Genomic DNA, 20,083 nt, shown 5'->3' with positions numbered 1-20,083 from the left:
CTTTGTTTTTTTTTTTTTTATTATTATTCAGTGTGTTGTGTGTGTGTTCCCCCATTATTTGTTAATTTGTTGAAAGAACGTTCTGTCGACTCAGACATAATTAGCTGTTTAATGTTAGATTTTATACGCTTCGCTTTCCTTACGATTATTATCAGATGGGAGATTAATAAACAGCAAAACAAAAGCCGTACGGGATTATTGAAGGAACAGTTCATCTCATGTTAAAACCGCTCGTTGTTAACTTGAATTGTTGGATGCCATAAACAATTGATCGATAAACAATTCGTTCAACAATTTGCAATAATAAAAAGGACCTTCTTACAGTTAAAATTCAAATTTTGCCAATTTTCTCCGAAATTTACGGTGCTTGAACATATTTTCTTGGAATATTTCGATTCCTCTCGTCGAGATCTGTGCAATGGTGTATGCCACTTATTGGGGACACTCTTGGTTTTGAAATTAAATCGGATTTCAAGTAAGGAGACAGCCATTACCATTTGAAAAGAAAACTTTCCAGCCAATTTTCTCAAAAAATTACAGTTCTTCTTAGGTCAATTTAGGCTTTAACTGAAATCTAAGGGACGAGTTTATGTATTGGCAACAAGCATTTTCCAGGCTTTTGCAGTAAATTTCCTTTTAAAAATCATCCAAAATAGTTTCAAAAATCCTACTTTCTGTTCTAGATTCTAATTCTAATCGACATCTGGTCTAGTGCGTGACTAATTGTCCGTAAATTGTGACTATGCATGTTTGGACCTCTAGGAAATAATTCAAAATCCATTATAGCCATTTCCAAGAGCGTTTAGAAAAATCACCCCGTTCCACTTTCCATCAAATTACACGTGGCAACCGTTGGTTTCACGCTGAACTTTGACATTAAACATCTTTAAAGTTCACAGCTGTCAGTTCGTCTATTAATTTTTACCAGCCGAAGTAATCCAAGTAAAAAATAATCCTGTCACTCTGGAATAATATGGTAACAAATTGCTTTCGGTTCATTTAATCAAAAAAGTGCGGAGATAAAAGGGCTGACCTTTGAAATTCTCGGAAATCGGGCGCACAAACGAAGTAGGCCGCAGACACTGTCATTCAACCCTGGATTGGAATACCCTGTTTGGTTGGATATATTGTTTGCAAATGGCAAACATCACACATTTGCCAAACGTCACTCTCGCTCGCGCACTAGATGGCTGGCAAAAGACAACTTTGTCTGGAAAAATACGTCAAGATTGTTCCCATTTCGCTTTATGGCTTTCAACTCGAGCATGAATGACGCACAGAACTTGTGAATGAAAGTCAATTTTGAATGAACCCTTCCTTCACACAAAGCCGGCCAGCACGGGTAGCAGAATGAAACTTTCACTGCGTGGGCTGATGAATGGATTGATTGACTATTGATCTAGATAAAGGCCATAGGGTAATGTGCATCATTCGAAGTACGTTGCAGTGTGAGCGGAAAATAATTGTTGGAGAGTGGCAAATCTTTCAGTTTTAATCAGAAACCGGTGTGAAGATGGAAGCGCAATATATTTTCTGAAAATCTAGACTAAATAATTACACGTGATAACTAATGACAATGGATTTTGAATTTCATTGGTAGGACTGAAAGTTTTTTAATTTTATTTATTTTCAAATAGTCTTTTCCTTGAAATTGTTAGTTTTTAGTTTTTTTTTTAATTTTTCGGTCAAGGCAAAATTCCAAAAACTCCCGCGCGAACGGGTAAATTTGGAATATTAATATCAATTTATTATGGTATAGAATTCAGTTCTTGTAAATAACTACAAGAATTCTGATTCTTAACCAGAAATTTCATTCAAAAGATAAAGGATAAATAAATATTTTTCTTTAATCTGCTCATTTACGAAGGAAAGGTTTTAACTTCCAGTTTCATGATTTTCTAGAATTTTTCGAATTTTTGTTATGCGGAGATTTCAACAACAACTCAGACGATTGCATTGCAAAATTTCGACCGCTTTCAAGGATTCCTGGTTAACGAATTCACCAGTTGCATAAACCCTAAGTGTTCGAAGCCACCAACAGATGGCGCCACCGTAGACTTTCGCTTTTAAGGCACTTCCGCTGCGATTTCAGACTCAATCTAGCTATTTAGCTTTTTTTAATTAATTTGCTATTTTTAGACGTGCTGAAAACCAAAATTGGTTCAGCCATTCGCCGTAGAAACGTTGGAAAATATTTTTTTTATTTCAAAAAATAGTTTTTCACGATTCTACGGCGATTGGCTGAACCGATTTTGGTTTTCAGCACGTCAAAAATTAGCAAATTAATTGAAGAATGCACAGTAGCTAGATTGAGTCTGAAATCGCAGCGAAAATGCCTTAAAACCGCTTAAAACAAAATTTTTAAGAAAGTCTGTGGTTGCGCCATCTGTTGGTGGCTTCAATAACTAAGGGTTTATGCAACTGGTCAATTCAGACAATTATTCGATGAGACTCTAGTATTTTATAGGAAAAATTACTCTTGTTTAAATTACAAAATGTTTATTTATTTTCGTGCATCTCGACGGATCCAAAATATGTAACTGAGCTTTTCGTCTTTAGTTTAAATTATTACTTATAAATATAGTTCATAATTAAGCCTTATCATTTAAATAACAAGAACTTCATCTGCAAACAAGAAGTTTGCAAAGGAAACAAAGCAACTCCCCGCTGCAGGCCCCTCGAGCAACGCAGTATGTATAAAGTTTTGGCCTGAAACTATAAAAGGCCCTCTCGCACGCTGAATAATGAAACAGTCTTTATTTCGGAGCCTGTTATTCCTTTCAATATACACTTTAATTGTTTGCTCTGGCTAGTCTGCCTGGTAGGCGAATTGACGAAAATTTCTTGGCTGCACGTCGTCGTCGCACATGCACAGCAGCTTTCTCAGCACTCCTTGTTAATAATTTATCAAACATTGAGTAGACAAATGTTTGCCTCCTTGGCTGACACTGCCAATGTGTAACTCGTCTCGATTGTCAGCAAAGTTGTGCGCGCACCATTGTTTGCCTTCTAACAAAGGAAGGCCTCAAAACCGATTAATTATTCATTAGTCAAATTCAGCGCCCGCTCTCGCAATCAGCATTTTACTACGTCCTGCCGTCAACTCTATCGATTTCTACCAGTATTGAAGTTGATTTAATCGATTTAAATTTTTAAAAAATTTATGAAAAGGAAAGAGTGAAATTTTGAAGAGAATGAATAATTCAAGTGACATGTTCTTCCAGCTATTTTGGCTCCGTATGATTCGGACAAGCAGTAAATTTGCTTTAAAACAAAATTAATGTGTCAGGGTTACCTGCACTCGTTTCTTAATTAAAGCTGAAAGAGAAAAATCTCGTCCACCCCGCCACCCACCCTTTATGTGAGTCAACTCTTCCTTTTAAAATAATTGCGATCCCAAAATTTTAGTTCCCCTCTGAGCTTTTGACCAGAAATATAAGCAAAAATCAAAATAAATATTAATTGTCTGGAAAAATCGTTTTAAAATTTCCACGATTTTTTTCCAGACGTGTAAAATTTCGCAGATTTGATCAGAAATAACAAATTCTGAGGCAGGGATGCATGCACAAAAGACTTTCCTTGATAATCATTCACTCGCAGCTCGTCGGAAGCGTTCAATATTTTCTAGTGTGTCTGTGTTGCTTCTTTCTTAAGTTGAAAATAACTGGCCTGTCCGAAATAGAACTCGCGCTCGCGGTGTGTGTGTATGTGTATAGATGTGTGTCTATTACCCTCCACTGCTGGATTCTTGCGTGTGTTTGAATGAAAGTGGTGTGTTTGGGTGTAAGTGAGCCAGAACATCTAGCCAGAGATCAAACACGGACACGTTAACACCTTGTTATTTGCGTCCGAATGCATAACGCACCTAGCTCGCTCCGCTTCCCTCCGCAGCAGTTGATTCATCATTTAATCGCATTTCAAGGACTCGAAAGGAAACGGCTGTAAATAATATGCTAACAATATAATTTTTGGAAAGAAAATTTGCATTTTATTAGTAGTGTTTTTTTGTCCTACAAAAATATCAATTAGTCTGCGCATTTTATTGTTTTATTTCGTGCACAGCTCAGTCAAACGAGGCCATTATTTTTTTTGGATTCGATTTGAATTCTCAGTTCGGTAGCACCCAAGCTCGAGATCTAAAATTGGATTTCCGTGTCTGAGAGCGTGGATATATATTTTTTTTGTATTTAATTTGTATCGGCAGCCGACGCACAAGTCTACTGAGTGAGAGCGAGAGAGGTGCCTCAACGGAAATGCCTCGCGTCGCGATATATTAAAAGTCTGTTTGGTGCACCGGAGATGCCCTTGGTTCCCGCAAAAAATATTATATATTGCCTCCGCGCAGTTCGCAGCGTGAAACTTTATTGTCCAAAGCTCATTCCTGGCGCGTGAGCCGCTCCACGGGTTTTGCAAATTAAATTAGACAATTGAATATCTTTATTTATACAACACGATCCTTATTGGAACCAAAGCCGCAAATGGATTTAGACAAAATCAGCGGGGGGACAGATGTGCGATAAATTTGGTTCGCACTGCGCAGATCCAAGATGGCGTCTGAATGGGGGAAACAAAAAGCTCTCTTTGGATTGCCGTGCGAGTGTCAAGAGTTTGTTTTTACGATCCAAAAGACACAATTAGTTAAGAGTAATGCAAATTATTGACCAAAACTTGCTTCTTTTCGTGCATTTTCACGTGACCGTTTTTTGCGCCATACTCCACAGGACGCCATACCTGCGCGTCGCACAAATCTGGTTAATTAATTGTGAGAAACCGTAAAAAATCGGTTATTTATTTTAAAATCGTTTAAAATTCACAGCCCGATATAATAATGTGTGGAAATTAAGAAAAATTATGCTACAGTTCTTAAAAGCCACGCCAAGCTGGATGGGATCTCGTGATTAAATTATCTTAAATAACAGGCAATCAAAGCCAGCGACGATTCGAGTCCTAATTCGTTCGGCCTCACATTGGCAATCTCTCAGCATCTTTCATATCTCATCAGAGTGTTGCGTGCGTGCTTGCGCGAAAATTATGAGTGCGGCGAGATGCTTGTTTTGATTGCCGGTCGTCCGTCCAGATAGATTGCTTGTTTTCTGCCGCCCGGCCGGCCGGCGTCCTTGCCAAGGTCGCAATTAAACGCACCATTCGCACACACAACACACGCACACTACACTTTACGACATTGTGGTACAGGACGCAATCACATTTTGAGATCAATTGCTCTTTTTTACGGCGCTCAACAGAAACGAAAAAAAGCCCAACCTGCAACAAACCCTTGATGTTCTTGAGAATCAAAAATTTAAATCTTGCGGCGTTATTTATTTTAAATTTAACCGCACCATAAAAATGATAATTGATGTGCTTTTTGCCCACGGATTATTCAACAAATCTCACAATTCTCGTCTAAATAGTTAACGAATTTTAAAATTTTCGATGAGCTCCCTCAAAAGAGGAATCAAACTGTAAATTTCTAGTGTTTTATTGTTTCGCATATTTATCAACTGAAATGAATCGAAAAATTTTAATATGTAACACACTTAATTATATAGCAAAGGATTTATTTTTATTTTGGAACTACAACTGCAGTTACTGGAGAGCGGGTGATAACATTTTTCTTTAGCCTTTTATTATTTTCTAGCTTCCATTCTTAGATGGTTTGCTTCTGGGAGTAGCGATGATAAAATCAATAATTTTAATTACCACTCTATAGAGGTCTGACAAAATTGTAGCCATATTTTCATTGTTACGTAATTTGACGTCCAATTTAATCTGTAACAAATCATTTTTTTTCATGCAAATTAAGGAATCTGATACATTACTCCTCAATCATGTTTATTTAAAAAGGTTGCTTCCAGAATCAGGCGTGTATGCAATTTCTTAGCAGAGGAATCGTGCAGGTTGCATACTCTCTATGCGTCCAAGCCGTTCAGTTGTTGATAGAGCTGCCACCTCTGAGCGGCAGAACAAACTGGTTCATTTAAGGGACGTTTTTAGCGGCGGGGTGGAAAGGAAATTTCTCGACTTTGCCTATATAATTTTATTTTACGAGGAGATCATCGCACCTTTCAATCAAAAAATCATGGTGTTTCGCTATCATCAGATGGTGATTGATCCAAAAAATAATAATTTGCCAAATAATGCGGAACAGTAAGTAATATCGAATAAAAGCGTCTTTTTTAAATTCAGTGCACCCCATTTCAGTTTTCTGAAATTTACGGAGGAATATTGTGCCGGTATTTATTTCGCTAGCTCAACGCATCCGCAATTTTAAAGTCAAAATTGATTTCAATTTCAAACCATCACAATTTCTTGAAAACTGCCCGATTTCAATAATTTTGACATTTTTGGACGTTGACATCAATTCGAATCAAACAAAGAGTCTATAATAAGATTTCCAAGATTTTTCCTTGAACTTGTAGCTTTTGCAGCCGTAGAAAGTCTCAAAAATTAAATATTAAAACATCCCTTTAACCCGAAAACCGCGAATAATTTAAATTCTGCATGCTAGTCGCAAGAAAAAAAATCAAATACTTATTGTTAGGTTTAATATAGGTGCACCCGCGCTCTCCTTGTTAGCTGGGGGAAGGTTACACAAATTAAAACTATAGATTTTTTTTAAATGTGTATTGGTAAATGGTGATTTTGATTACAGAGGAGATGCTACATAATTCAGAAGTACTTGGGAACTGCGTTTTGATAATACATATAATTACGATATTGTTGTATAGATATATAATATTTCATTTGATTTTGGAATTTACATATGTATAAAGTCAGTTATATTATAGTATTATTTCCAGCCAATTTAACACTTATCAACTCCGCCTTACCGTGTTCTTTTTCAAAAATATTCCAATAAGTTTTATATTTTGATAACACACGGAGGGAAACAGCACCGATATCCATATATATGATTCGCTATTATTTATTGTGAGAAGACATTTTGTTTTGTAACATAAAATTTAAATAATGTAAAAATAAATAACAGTCGAAGATATAAAATGTTTTTTTTTTTTAATGAGAAGAGTTGATCATAAGAAAAATTATTGACTTAACCAAACAACCGAAATAAATTAATTCCAGATTTCAACTGATTTGTCTATATTGGAGCAGGGTGAGGGTAGAAGCCGAAGAACCATCTCTTGCGGAGCTTGTCCATCCTATTATCCAGAGCGTCCGGCAAGTCTGCCTGCCGAGAATACAATGCCGCTGCAGAATCGTACTCCTGAAACGGAAGAAAAGCAACGTTTGTTGTGTGTTATTGTGAATTCGTTTATATTAGCTGCCAGACAGAATTATTATGGTATGTATGGGGCATGTTTGGAAATGCTCTCAGCGTGAGCGCTTGTGCTTCACTGCCATCGATTACAAAAGGAAAAAAGTCACGTTTTATGACAGACAGCAATAAAATGAAATGGGGCCGCGGTATGGAATAGGCTGCGCGTGTATGATAGGATAGAGCCGCGCGTTTTAAATTGGGTGCATAAACCACATTTTTCCTCCTGCGGGGCTGCTCTAATCACATTGATTGAGTTTGTGTGTACTGTAAAACGTTTCTGCACGTTTGTTGATAGTTAGACAGAATATATACCGCCGTTGTGTGTTCATCTTTTCATAATGGACGAGATCAACTATCTGTTTGAGAAGGTAGCCCTGCATTTTCAAAAAGAAAATGGGAATTTTATTTCAACGAAACGCACAAAACGGAATAATTGTTAATAAAACTAAAAACCATTAAACAAACTTTAAAAACAAATTATTTTTTAAGTATATTTTTCTTCTGTCCGCCGTTTTGTAAAGGAATGATTTCAGATAAAAATCCACATTTGCGAGAAAAATAAAAAGGCTGACGAGCATCGTTTTTTACCAACCTCGAAAACCAGGGTTTTCGAAGTTTCCATTTTTTAATATTTTTTTTAATGGTACCAAAATAATTTTACCTTCGAAAATAGACAGTAGGTTTATCAGGCTATATTTTTCTCCCGTGTAATGTAGTTTAATCTGACCAGCTGCTTTTATGGGCTCAATCCTCAATGGCCAGATTTCTCACAATCAGACACAACTTTTAGCACCTGGTCACAATTACCACCACTGCTGCGAACTTATTTATGGGTCTAAAGAGAGCTGTCACTGTCACTGCCGGTGGGCTCGTGTGCCTCTTTTGAAATAAGGCGAAGGTCAACCACTTTATAGGGGCACGAGTTCTATTTTAGGAGGAGGGGAGAGGGATGAAAAAGCACCTTTCAGAGCCTTGCTCCCACTCCTACATTACATATACACCTGTGCTATTGTTGAATTAATTGAAAGGCAAGGCTTTAAATGCGGTACGTGAGGGCGTTTCATTTTGTTTTTGCAATTTTTAGATTTTCTTTGCAGTTTCCAAAATAACATGATATTTTTTTCATATACAATTTTGAAACAACCAATTTGCCCCAAAGTCAATCTTCATTTACTATTCGGCCTTATATTTGCTTTAATAATTCTTCCGTTTATTACATTTTAATTTTAGCATCTTTTTGCACTACTTTTATTATGTCTCAATCCAAGAGCAATAATGAAAGAGTTTCTGAAAAGCCATTAATTTTATGATTTATGAGAGCAACTGAAAGAAGCCAATCTCATGCGATTATGACTTTTTATGGCGGGAGAGCCTCTCCAAATGCTTCTGATTGTCAGCACGCTAATTGATTTCATGCTCTCTTCCCGAACTGAATGACGAGACGAGGCCACCCTGACTGGTAACTCAGGCCACCCTGAGTGGCAACTCGGGCCACCCTGAGTGGCAACTCAGGCCACCCTGCGAGTTGTGTGGGCCCACCCTGGCTTTTGGCACCTGGCATCGAATGCCACCCATGCAGATCAAACACACACACACGTAAAGCGTATATATGGGACCGGGTGCAGTGGCCGTCCCAAGTAAATAGTGCAGCCAGAGTGTGAGTGTGTGTGTTTGTATATGTGTGTGTCAAGGTCGCGTGCAGCTGGGTGGTCCGCGAGACCTCCGGTGGCGTTTCACTGTCTGCGGTCGGACCACCCGTGAGATTCGGAGCGATTGGGTGTTATTAGTGTGGACCCACCACAGCCACCCGTGCAACTTTACAATGTGTGGCCACTTTCCTCGACGTGGAGGTCTCATTCTTCCGTTCCTTTACTCTACTACTACTACTACTGCCGCTACTCTCATTCACGAGTGCAGAAGTGGTAGTAAAATCAGCTGGCTGTGTGGCTCGTAGCCATGAAATGGGCTTTTAGTATTAATTTTCCCACCACTTCAACGGCTTGTTCAGTGGTTAGGGGGAATTATTTGCACGCCACCGTGAATTATCAACTACAATTGATTTAATATATTGTAAGCAAAAGTAAATGATGCTACAAAAAAGGTGAATTTTTCTTTTTAGACCGACTATAAAATGTTTATGTATATTGTTTAGGGCAAAAACGAGGTCAAAGCCACTTACAGGTTCGTCAAACTCAGGTTGGCCAAGCCAGAAGTCCAATTTCTGCGCCTCAGATTCCGGTGTTAGAGTGACCGCGGCTTGCTGGGTGACCGGTTCGTAGCCTTCCGCGCTTGCTGTGATTTCATACACGCCGGGAGTCAGCAGGCGCCAGTAGTCTCCTCCGTGCACTACACACAAATATAATTATTTCATTTATAATTCAATGTTAATAATTGTTGTTTAACCAGAAGTGATGTCATGATTGATTTCACAATTTTTCTCGCAGCCGTCAGTGAGGTTTCGGACGTGAATGAAGGCGTTGGAAATCGGCCTTCTAGTTTTAGCATCACGCACGACACCCTTTACCCCAATATGGGCCTGAAATATATTGAAAATAATGCTGAATATGTTGATTTCATGGTTGTGAATATATTTACCTGCCAGATGTAGTGCAGAAGCGCATCCTTGTTATTTTCCCACTCCTTCTCAAGCTCCTCTGCTTTGGGGTATTTGTCACAGCCCAGCTCCAGTGTAATTTCAAAATCGTTTGAAGATAAATAGTTAAAATCCTGCATGCCTGTAAATTATTATTTTTTAACGTTTTTTTTACATTTAAATAAATGTGACAATTTTATTTTATGGCATAAATATTTAAATTGATCAAAATTCAGTTCTTTAAAGCAATCAGAAAAATAACTCATCTCAAAACTGCCATTTATGTAATTGAAAGGAAAGAAACAAACCTCCTTGGACGCTGTACCAAGCAGCGCCGTTGGTGATACCCTTTTGCTTGCCAAAGTTGTAGCCATCATAGCCACAGCCAGACCTTTTTGGATTGCTCATGGTTGCGTGGTTTTCCGAGTAAGCCAACGCCAAGTGCCTGTGTAAAATCACCTGAGTAAATATCAAGAAGTTTATGATCTCCTCACTTGAAAGTTTGATCATCGGGACTGGTCGTGTACTCGGACATGGATCCACTCCTGCTGGCGTCGTAAGGGTAGTTCGCTACAAGGTCACCACCGTGCATGTTCGCGGAGAGAACGAATGGGGTGCTCATGATCATCTTCATAACTGCCATAGTTTCAGGTTGCATCTAGTTGTAAGAGATTGAAAATATACCGAGTGAGAATAAACTGCTTATATGAACTTTTAAAACTGATGAGAGTAACAGAACCAAATGGGGTGATATTTAATTAATCCCAAGATAATTAATTTTAAGAGATTTGGCAGGAAAGCTTCTTATAATTAATTTTAATATGACATTTTTGTAAACATTTTCTATAGAAAATAAGGAAAAAAGTTTGTTATTGAATTTATCTTTTTAAAAATTATTTAAAATTAAAATCTAGCAAATATACCGGCTCTGTAAGTCTATCAAGCTGCTTGAGAAGGTGATTGTTGTGCTCAATGTGGTGCTCCTCGTTGCTGAACATGATTCTGTCCAGGTCCGGGAAGTTCCTGTTCAGATCCACGCTGCGGTTGTTCGTTCGTCCAGTGAGGTAGTCTTTGGCGCCCTATAAAACGAACACGATCAGCGCTCGGAGTGCCTCTCACGTGGATAAACTGACCGTTTCCGTGGCCAGCTGCCAGCCATCGGGGTTCATGCTGGGCATCAAGTGGATGCGGGTCAGGTTGACCAGTTTCTGGATGCTCTGGTCGCCTGACAGGTACTGCTCGCAGAGGTAGTGCGCCAACTTGAGCAGCAACTCCCTGCCGAGCACTTCATTGCCGTGCATGTTGGCGATGTACTTGAATTCCGGCTCCCCTTAAAAATGAAAATAATCGACGTTTGAGATTAAAACCTTACATTTTTGGCTGAAAGATATTAAATATATGAGTGATGGTTAGCGGCTAGAGATTTTGATTTAACATTTTTCATCTTGAATAATTTTTAATTAATTATAGGGGTGTTTTGACCCTTGAATTTATTAGGAAACGTTTAACGGTGTGCAGTTCATTCAATAGGGCACGATGCGAGAGGAATATAAAGCAAACCTTTTATTTATTTTAAATTGAGCCCAGAGATATTTTTTAAAAAGTTCCCCAAATTAAATCCGGGATAAATTTATTTCGGTGATTTATTTTGGTTAAAATGAGACTGTTCTATTTCCGAGGAAAGTGCGTCATGCAATTTTAGAAATTACTTTTCAGGTTAGCAAACACATTCGTTAGGTATGCAACCAGTGTGCTTGTGACGTCAGACGTCACGCCGGTTGCATGGAGCAGTTGCTCGGCATAAATACATATTTATTTAACTGGAAAAAAGATTGCTAATGAACGCCAACAACTAGAACTGCTCAGAAATGACCCCTTTTCGACGACTGCGAGTGTAGTGTGCTAATTGAAGCATGCCGTTCCTCGAGAATAAATTACTCATTTTCGCGAGCGTTTGAGTGCTGCGACAACGCGCACCCTGCTTCTAATTAGCGTTCGTCTCTCAGATGATAACACTTTGGCTTAATGAACGCAGATTATGAAGCACGAGACGAACAGGTGCGTGTGCTGGATTAGCGTCCGTCCCTCACGATGCGGACGAGAAAATACATTGTGATGACGATAGAGACAAAATTTCCATCTTATGACTTTATTATATCTGATATAGCAGGTTCTGTGGGTTTTTTTATTATAAAATCTACAATTCTGTCGATTTTAAATTACAATATTTAAAATTTAGAATCGTTTACGGCTCTGTGCCAAGTTGTAGAGCAGTAGCTCACTTTCTGTATTTGCAAGACGTTGTTCAATGTTTCCGGATTATATACAAATCGAGACAGGGTTAACAGTTGATGGGCACTGGAAATTTAAAGTAATTACTTCAAGCAATGAATTAGAAATATTCGCAATTTCCCCAAATATAAAATGGGTTTCTCCAAAAGGATATTAAAATGACGCGTTTGACGCAATTATTTATTGTCTTATCAAAGAGATTGAATTTGAAATATCAGGAAATCCCAATTCAATCTTTGTGTAGGCAACTTTTGAGTCAGCATTTAAAGAAATTCGTTTAAGCCGGTCCCGCGAGCCGCCGCTTTAAGTCTTAAGTCTCGCGGCTGAGACCTCCACAATAATGCATATTCGTAAAAAAAACCAAAAGATAAAAATATGCACACAGCGATAAAAACAAGAACTCGCACTTAAGAGTGATAAACATACTAAAACGAATCCGTTTGAAACCGGTTAAAGGGTTTTTCATAACATGGCTTTGTTAAAGGGCGGATAATTGACCAAAAGACTTTTTTCTAGAAATATATGCAATTGCACACAGCAGTTTTTTAACCAACTAAAGCCAGGAATTACTCTTTCCACGATTGAAATTAAAGTTTAACTATTTGCTTGGCAATCGCAGCTGCTAAAGCGAAATGTAGAAGATGTGACACGTCGATCGTCAGAAATTTGTCTTTTCAAATAGAAATTTCACGTAAAAAACGCCACAGTTAAGCAACATTTTTTTTAAATTCAGTCATTTTACGAAGCTATATAGTGAAATTCAAGTTTGAAGTAACTTTAAAACGTGCATTTCGTTCACGACGTGTCAGGGTACTCAAATTATAAAAGCCTAAACTCTCCACCTTTCAAAACCCAGAATTTCGCAAGGTCCCTGTTGGTAGAATTTTAAGATCAGATTTAATTAAAAATACAGCATCTGGTTGATAGCTGTTTTCGTTCCCAGCATTATCGCCACTATCAAAAACGGATGTGATGTCATCAGTATAAAACTGTAGGAAATCGGATTAATTCACTCAAAACAACGAAACTTTCAATCCTGTTCTCTGAAACGTATTTAAAATTATTAGCAACTGGGTTAAAATTAAATATTCCAGATGAAATTTAGGATTTTTAACTTATTGCCGACCTTTGGCTTTCGATCAACTCGTCAATACTCACTCAGTTTGTGCAGTCCGGGGTGCGTGCTGAACTCGATGACGGAGAGCGGGACGCCGCGCACGGACGTCTCGGACAGGTTGTACACCCTGGTGATGCCTGGACAGCGTTTGTGCACCTGCTGCAGCAGGTCGAGCATCTCCTTGTTGTCGTGGTGCTTGAACTGGAAGGGCACCTCGGGCCCTTGGCGGGGCAGCGGCCCCGCCAGGGCGGCGGCCGCCATCAGCAGCACGCCCAGTGGCAGACGCATCTCGTGGACACTCGGACAGTCAGTGCCAGCCAGCGAGCCGCGTCCCACGACTCTCCGACTCGTTCAATCAGGCTTCCTTCTTCGTCTCGGCGCTCCGCTCGGCGCACGCGTCTGACGTCATTGGTGAACGGATCAATACTCCCTTTGCACCCGCCGGTGCTCACTCTTGTGCCGCTGATAAGGGTGCAGCCACCAGCCAGCCAGTGACGCTGTACACTGCGCCCACGCGTTTTGGCGCTAAAATGTCGGGGGTCGTTGCCGTGTGGCAGATGAGAGCACGAGCAGAAAGCTTAAAAGCTCACGCTTTGAAATAATAAATCTTGGGAGTAGTAGTTCACCTCGTTAAAATGAAGCAAAAAATCATATTTTCTGTAAGAGGATTTATGAAATGAAATTCCATATAGAGAAGCAAACAAAATTTGCTACGTGCGGACTTAAATCAACATTAAAGCTGATAGCAATGTTTTTAAAAATGTAATAGGCACAGGGTTCGCAAAAACCAGGGTTGCAAAAAACCCGCTATTTATTAAAAAAAAAAAATGCAGTGCAGTGGTAAAATGCGTTTTTTTTTTCAATTTTTACCAGTTTCTTGCAGTTTTCACCTTATTTTTCAATAATTTCCTAAATATTAGACTTGAAAAATTGTCAGAGCTAAATTTTTGGAGAAATTGAGCCAGCAAAATGGCAATTTAAAAGAAAATATCTGCACAGTGGAAGAAATTTTGAGCACTCCGACCGAAATTTTAGGTTTTCATAGAAGAAAAATGGAATAAATTCATTTCTTGCAATTCTTGCGCAAGAAATTGGTAAAGAATGAGTGGTAAAAACCAGTGGTGAAAAAACCGGGTGGTAAGCAGATGCAACCCTGCCAAAAACCCGCATTTTTCCGGAAAAAAACCCCACTGCATTGCCATTGCCTGAAAAACCAGTTTTACACGTGCATTTTTATTGTAGATTAAAATTTTCATGATGGATGTCCAAAAATAGGGATTTTACAAAATTAGTATAAAAATGCCACTACTGGTTTCACTTAAAGACCGAAAATTCTAACACGCTCATCGTAATTTTCTAAAGTTTCCGACCATTCTGGCGCGAAATATGACTTTTGCGAGATAAAATTCGGAATAACCCAACTCTGGTGTTTTTTACCAGCTGGTTATTTATGCAAAAAAGTGGTGCATTTTTGCGCATTGCAAAATTGGCGCACCATGAATATAAACATGACTGCAGTGTCATGTCTAGTGAGTTCTTTAAGATGTTGCCCTTTAAACTGATTGATACAATACAATTCTGCTTCATAAAGGTGGCCAAAGATTCTTAAATAAAAATAACAACTGGCTTTGAGAAAGTGACCTACGAATCGCTTCAGTGGAGCCAAAAACCGCCTAACATAGCTCCAAAATAACCATCAAAACCAAATTTTTCAAAATAATAACAGTCTTCAAAATCTGAATCCTATATAAATAAAGGATAAATTAGGCATTTTGTTGTGATATAGCAAGCAACCCGATGAAACTCCTTAAAATAATGAAATATTCGAAGAAAAAACAATTATTAAAACATGCTTAATCAAATTTTGTTCAAAAAAAATATATTTTTGGTATTTTTATTTCATAAGCTGAGTAAAATTTTTTAAAATTTCACTTATCATCTCTCTTTACTTCTATATGTATAGATTTATTTTTCTATCACAAAACACCCAAATAATGTTGAAGGAGGAACAATTTGTTAAAATTGTACTAGGAGAAAATATTTCAATTTGAAGAAAATCTGTTAATTATGAATTTAAAAATTTAATATATTTTTCAAATTATTGGCTCACTCCGGACAGTGTTTTAGTATAGTGAACTGTTTGCTCTTTCTCACATAATTATATTCTAGAATACTGTATTGACAATTATTTGTTAAAACAATGCACTGAACGTGCCTGAATGCATGTGAAAACAGCCAAACACACGCATGTATGTTTACATACTGAATGCAATTTGGAACTGTCGACGTAGTTACGACACGTATTGTGCAACGCAAATAACAAGATGTACATATTTAAGTTTGATTTATTGTTAATATATTCCTTGCCCTAAAAGCAGACTGAATTATTTTGTTTGTAATTTGTAAGTTAAATTCGAAGTGTTTAGTTATAAAAAAAAAATACATAAATCTGGCAAATCACTTTCAAATAAATAATGATATTTTAAGGACAGTTTAATGATGATCTTTGATAAATAACAAGCTCAAACGCAAAAATATTTTAGGCTAGGAATGGAAATGTAAAAGATGGAAAGTGGAAAGCGTTGCACAAATTGCACCGTGTGTGGAATTCCGCTGCTTTGTCAGTACTTGCCTCGAACAGTCTTCAGTCTTGACCCTTCTCCACGTGACTGAGCGTGTGTGTGAGGCTGTGAAGCTTTATTGTTATTTTTTTTCTCTCCTCTTCCTGCTTTTGAGTACAGTGGCAGGCATCTGCCCCCGCCCCCTGCTCCAGAGTAGCATGTGAACGTGAACGAGCGTGAAAGAGGGAAGAAATACACAAGTGCACTGAACTTTCACTATTTTCTGGCTTGCTAGCCAGAGAATTACTATTAAATAATTTCTTCTCATTTCCTTCTTGCGTGCGCATAGTGATAAGTGAAGTGATGACATTGTGTTGTGCGACGTTAACTAAAGGATTAGTTCCAGATTAGTGCTAATTATGAGAATTTTTAGTGACTTGTGCAGTGATTGTTGTGTGCAGAGCAACAAAATAAACGTGAACTCACACTTTCCGTTCACTTTAAAAGTTTAAAAGAATCGCAGTGTTGTTGACCTATCCTACCGAGAAGTTTGATTTGGTCGGAGAGTGTGAGTCTTCCCTAAAGTACAATATCAGCTGGTGTTCTTATTCCTACAATGAGTGCGCGATTTGTGTTAAAAGTGCGTTTATTGGAATTCTCTGTGGACCGAGGACACACAGGTATTAGATTTGTTTTTATCCATTATTTCTCTTCATTTAAGTACGATGCTATTACAAAAAATTATTGCCTATTACGAAAATAATTAAATTTTGTAAATTCTTCTATTAATTTTACCGTCCGAAACGACTGATCTTACTAAAATATAATTTTTCCTCTTTTGATCAATAATTTTTATATTCCAGCCATCTACAGGAGGTCGCGGGTGTCTTAATTGGTCTTGTCTTCAGCGGTAAGTGAAAGTCTTTTTGTATCTTTTTACGCATTTTTTTATTTCACACGATTATGATAATAATGTATCATTGTGGAATGAAAAATAGATCCAAATTAGCTTTTTTTCTGAATCAGTAGGGAAACGTTTCGTCACACTCTAAAAGAAATAACAAAATCGGAAAAATACACGATTGTGTCATTTACTATACAATTTTGCATCTTCTGCTATATTTGAAAAGTATTAGTCCATACATATTTAACCTTCAAACTTCAGAAAACGAAGAAGTGGATGTGGAACCATTCCATTCAGTTTTTGCACTTTGTTTTCGTAGTCTCTGCCGATGGCACTGAAGATGACCAGTCTGCAAATGGACCTCAAAGGTCTCACACTGCACGCCAACTGCTTTGCCAATTTATGAATAACTTCATTACTGGAAAATAATGAAAGCGATTATTAGACAACGGAGGGCAAGTCGTCGTGAGTTTGAATTCGAAGCAAACAAAAATATTTCGACTGTATTTTCGCAGCGAAATTGAATAAAATCGAGCAAGGAAACGTATTTATGAACTGCAAATTGCTAAAAATCGAACCAAAGTAAATTGGAAACCCGACAAAATATATTTCGGCTCTTCAAAATAAAACTTATTTCAGGGCTGAACAATTTTATTTATTTATATTCCTTCTTAAATCAGCTGGAGGAAGATTAATCGAGACTTTTCCAACATTTCCCCAAATATTTTTCTGGCACACGTTTTTTTTAATTTGTTAGTTAATGGCTTTGATATAAACTGAACTGTGTAGGTTTTCTGGTTTGTAGACAGAAAATTGTGGCGAAATTCGGGATAGAAATAGAATTTTTATCACCTCTACAACCGATAAATTTTGATTTTTTTTCTTGCAGATAGAATTAAATAGTAAAATATTTATTGCAATTAATTGTTCCATTTTGAATCTTTCTAAAACAAAGTCAGGCTGTTCAAAATTGCACTCCTGATGGAAATGATGAATTACCTGGCCTCGCTTTTGGTGTAGGCGTGGTTTTTGTTGCGCAGCCGCTGCATGGGGTTTCCGCCAAACTCGTGGAAGGTGTGCAGCATTCTGCACTTCTGCTCGGCGCTGCCGACCATCTCGTGGGCGACGAGGCGCGGCACGCAGTGCGCATCTTGCACGGCCTGACACACGCCGTGGTGCGCGGCGCTGATCATGGGAGTTGCGCCCCTCAGCAGCAGCATCCGGAACATTTCGTGGTGGCCTTCGAGAGCCGCGATGGCCAACGGCGTCGCCAGCATGAACGAGTACATGTAGCCTTCCTCTTCCGGCTGCAACCGTGAATCAAGAGGCTATATTGAAAATGAAAGGGAACAAAAGAGATTATTTTTTCCTGGTTGAATAATAATGAGGAATTAAAATACAGTGTTTACTCCAGAATGCGTTGTGCTTTGGGAAAAGTAAATTTAATATTTATATCGAGAGCTGATGGTAATGATATTTGGATTAGAAACTAAAAAAATTAAGATATATACAAACTTTTATTTATTTCAACAATGGTTTTAGAATCTTAAAGTGGAATGATACTGGGCAACAATTGAAAATTATTTAAATTGTTGGATGCCATAAACGATTTGTTCAACAATTTGCAATAATAAAAAAGGACCTTCTTACAGTAAAAATTAAAATTTTGCCAATTTTCTCCAAAATGTACGGTGCTTGGACATATTTTCTTGGCATATTCCGATTCCTCTCGTCGAGATCTATCCAACGGTGTATGCCACTTATTGGGGAAACTCTTGCTTTTGAAATTAAATCGGATTTCAAGTAAGGAGACAACCATTTCCATTTCCAGCCAATTTTCTCAAAAAATTACAGTGCTTCTTACAATTAGGTCAATTTAGGCTTTAACTGAATCCTAAGGGATGAGTTTATGCATTGGCAACAAGCATTTTCCAGGCTTTTCCAGTATCATTCCTCTTTAATTTGATTTAGAAGGTCCTTCGATTTTATTGTTAGCACAAAGGCACAGCACTGACCAAGCAACCAAGCGTTAGATGCCTTTCGACTGCTGTCAAGAGAATAAGAAGTAGTGTTTTCCTTCATGTCCAACTCCCAAGTGGTCAGTGCTTTGCCGCATTTCCGCAGAACTTTCACACAGCCAAGAAAAGTCTGATTATTCACAATTTTAAATCATATAAAGAGCAAACCAGCTTAAAATCGAGTGTCGCCGGAGTCATACCTGCAAAGACCTCAAGTAGTCAAAGTCTTCAGTGATGGCTCCGTGGTCGAGCAGCAGTTTCGCCGTTTCGAAAGCCCTCATTCTGCACGCGCTGAGCATGAACGTGCACTTGTTCGCGTAGGCGATAGCGTTTGCCAAAGCGCCATTTCTAGAAACAGAGTCTCATTTCAATACCAATCGCAAATTAATAATACGCCTGAATTTTAAAATACTTGAGGAGCATTTCCGTGATTGCGAGCGAGTCGCCGAAGACGCTGATGTGCACCGGCGCCGTGGGCGAGTCGAGGTTCGGATCGGCGCCGGCCTTGAGAAGGTGGTCCACGCACGAGTGGTGTCCGTAGGAAACTGCCCTGAACAGGGGGGTGCCGTTGCTGTTGGCAGGGTGGTGCACGTTCAGGCAGGAAGGGTTGCGTGCCAGCCGCTCCAACATCCTCTCGATGTCGTCGTCGGTCTCGTTGCAGTCCACCCAGTGCAGAGGGCCTTCATCACTGTCCTCGTCGTCTTCCATGTCCGAGGACGAAATGCTTGACTAGATTGCTCACGAAATTATGTTTCCCTCCTTTTTTGCTCGCTCGGTTCTTGTAGCGCTGGAAAGATTTGAAATTTTGGGATTGATATTTTAACTTGAACAATTTTATACCTTTCTTAAGAATATATTAGACTTGTTAAACGAATTCTAGAGTTGTTGAAGCTCGAGATGAAGCCGTAAAGGTCGCTGGAAATTGATGTAAACAAACAACGATCCGCAGCATCCAGCAACAGCTGGCGTGGGCGCTACGTATTTGAACGGAAAGAGCGCGAAAAGCACGTGAGCATACTGCGCTTTGATTACATTGCGATACTCTGAAACTGCAGCGACTTCCAGCTGAAATTAAAATAAGATATCCATTTCTCTCTTCCTGCTTAAAATAGCTTTTTTTGTGGTACAAAAAGAGTAAGAAATTCAAATATCCTAATTATAGCCAAAATGATTAACTGAAACTAGACGAATTATCTAATATTTAATAAATTGTTTAATTAATTTATATTCAGTATTTTCACGTTTGGCAGCGCAGCAATGGCTACGATCTAAGGAGAGTAAAGTACCTTTACTCACCTTACTACGATCTGGGTTGTGTA

At 38.4% G+C, this 20,083-nt stretch overlaps 2 protein-coding genes across 3 annotated transcripts; both read right to left on the bottom strand.

The window, feature by feature from the left end:
* Positions 1–6,899: 6,899 nt before the first annotated feature.
* Positions 6,900–13,638, bottom strand: LOC135939956 (carboxypeptidase E-like). The gene is made up of 9 exons (XM_065484584.1): positions 13,323–13,638; positions 11,006–11,202; positions 10,796–10,951; positions 10,367–10,530; positions 10,181–10,317; positions 9,875–10,014; positions 9,683–9,815; positions 9,459–9,625; positions 6,900–7,225 (listed from the first exon to the last, which is right to left on the bottom strand). Exons 1-9 carry the CDS (start codon positions 13,567–13,569, stop codon positions 7,100–7,102), a joined length of 1,467 nt encoding a protein of 488 aa, XP_065340656.1. The 5' UTR covers positions 13,570–13,638; the 3' UTR covers positions 6,900–7,099.
* A 3,127-nt stretch (positions 13,639–16,765) lies between these two features.
* Positions 16,766–19,941, bottom strand: LOC135940365 (ankyrin repeat and SOCS box protein 12-like). Of its 2 annotated transcripts, none has more exons than XM_065485211.1 (5): positions 19,605–19,941; positions 19,177–19,551; positions 18,965–19,112; positions 17,746–18,074; positions 16,766–17,164 (listed from the first exon to the last, which is right to left on the bottom strand). In XM_065485211.1, the coding sequence occupies exons 2-5, from the start codon at positions 19,470–19,472 to the stop codon at positions 16,990–16,992; spliced, it is 948 nt and encodes a 315-aa protein (XP_065341283.1). In that variant the 5' UTR covers positions 19,473–19,551; positions 19,605–19,941; the 3' UTR covers positions 16,766–16,989. The 2 variants fall into 2 exon arrangements, with proteins under 2 accessions (XP_065341283.1, XP_065341284.1); XM_065485212.1 differs by having other exon boundaries at positions 17,746–18,053; positions 19,605–19,926.
* Between the last annotated feature and the right edge of the window lie 142 nt (positions 19,942–20,083).

Source organism: Cloeon dipterum, chromosome 3 (genome assembly GCF_949628265.1).
Source record: "Cloeon dipterum chromosome 3, ieCloDipt1.1, whole genome shotgun sequence".
In the NCBI taxonomy this organism is placed as follows: Eukaryota; Metazoa; Arthropoda; class Insecta; order Ephemeroptera; family Baetidae; genus Cloeon; species Cloeon dipterum.
Note: the sequence above shows the minus strand (reverse complement) of the source record. Positions and strands in the feature narration are given on the sequence as shown.

Coding starts and splice junctions, on each gene's coding strand:
- LOC135940365 (XM_065485211.1), bottom strand. CDS start 19,472: ATGGAAGACGACGAGGACAGTGATGAAGGCCCTCTGCACTGGGTGGAC. Junction 19,113..19,176: donor ATCACGGAAATGCTCCTCAA/GTATTTTAAAAT, acceptor CTCTGTTTCTAG/AAATGGCGCTTTGGCAAACG. Junction 17,165..17,745: donor TACACCAAAAGCGAGGCCAG/GTAATTCATCAT, acceptor ATTATTTTCCAG/TAATGAAGTTATTCATAAAT.
- LOC135939956 (XM_065484584.1), bottom strand. CDS start 13,569: ATGCGTCTGCCACTGGGCGTGCTGCTGATGGCGGCCGCCGCCCTGGCG. Junction 10,015..10,180: donor TTGGTACAGCGTCCAAGGAG/GTTTGTTTCTTT, acceptor AATAATTTACAG/GCATGCAGGATTTTAACTAT. Junction 9,816..9,874: donor TTCTGCACTACATCTGGCAG/GTAAATATATTC, acceptor AATATATTTCAG/GCCCATATTGGGGTAAAGGG.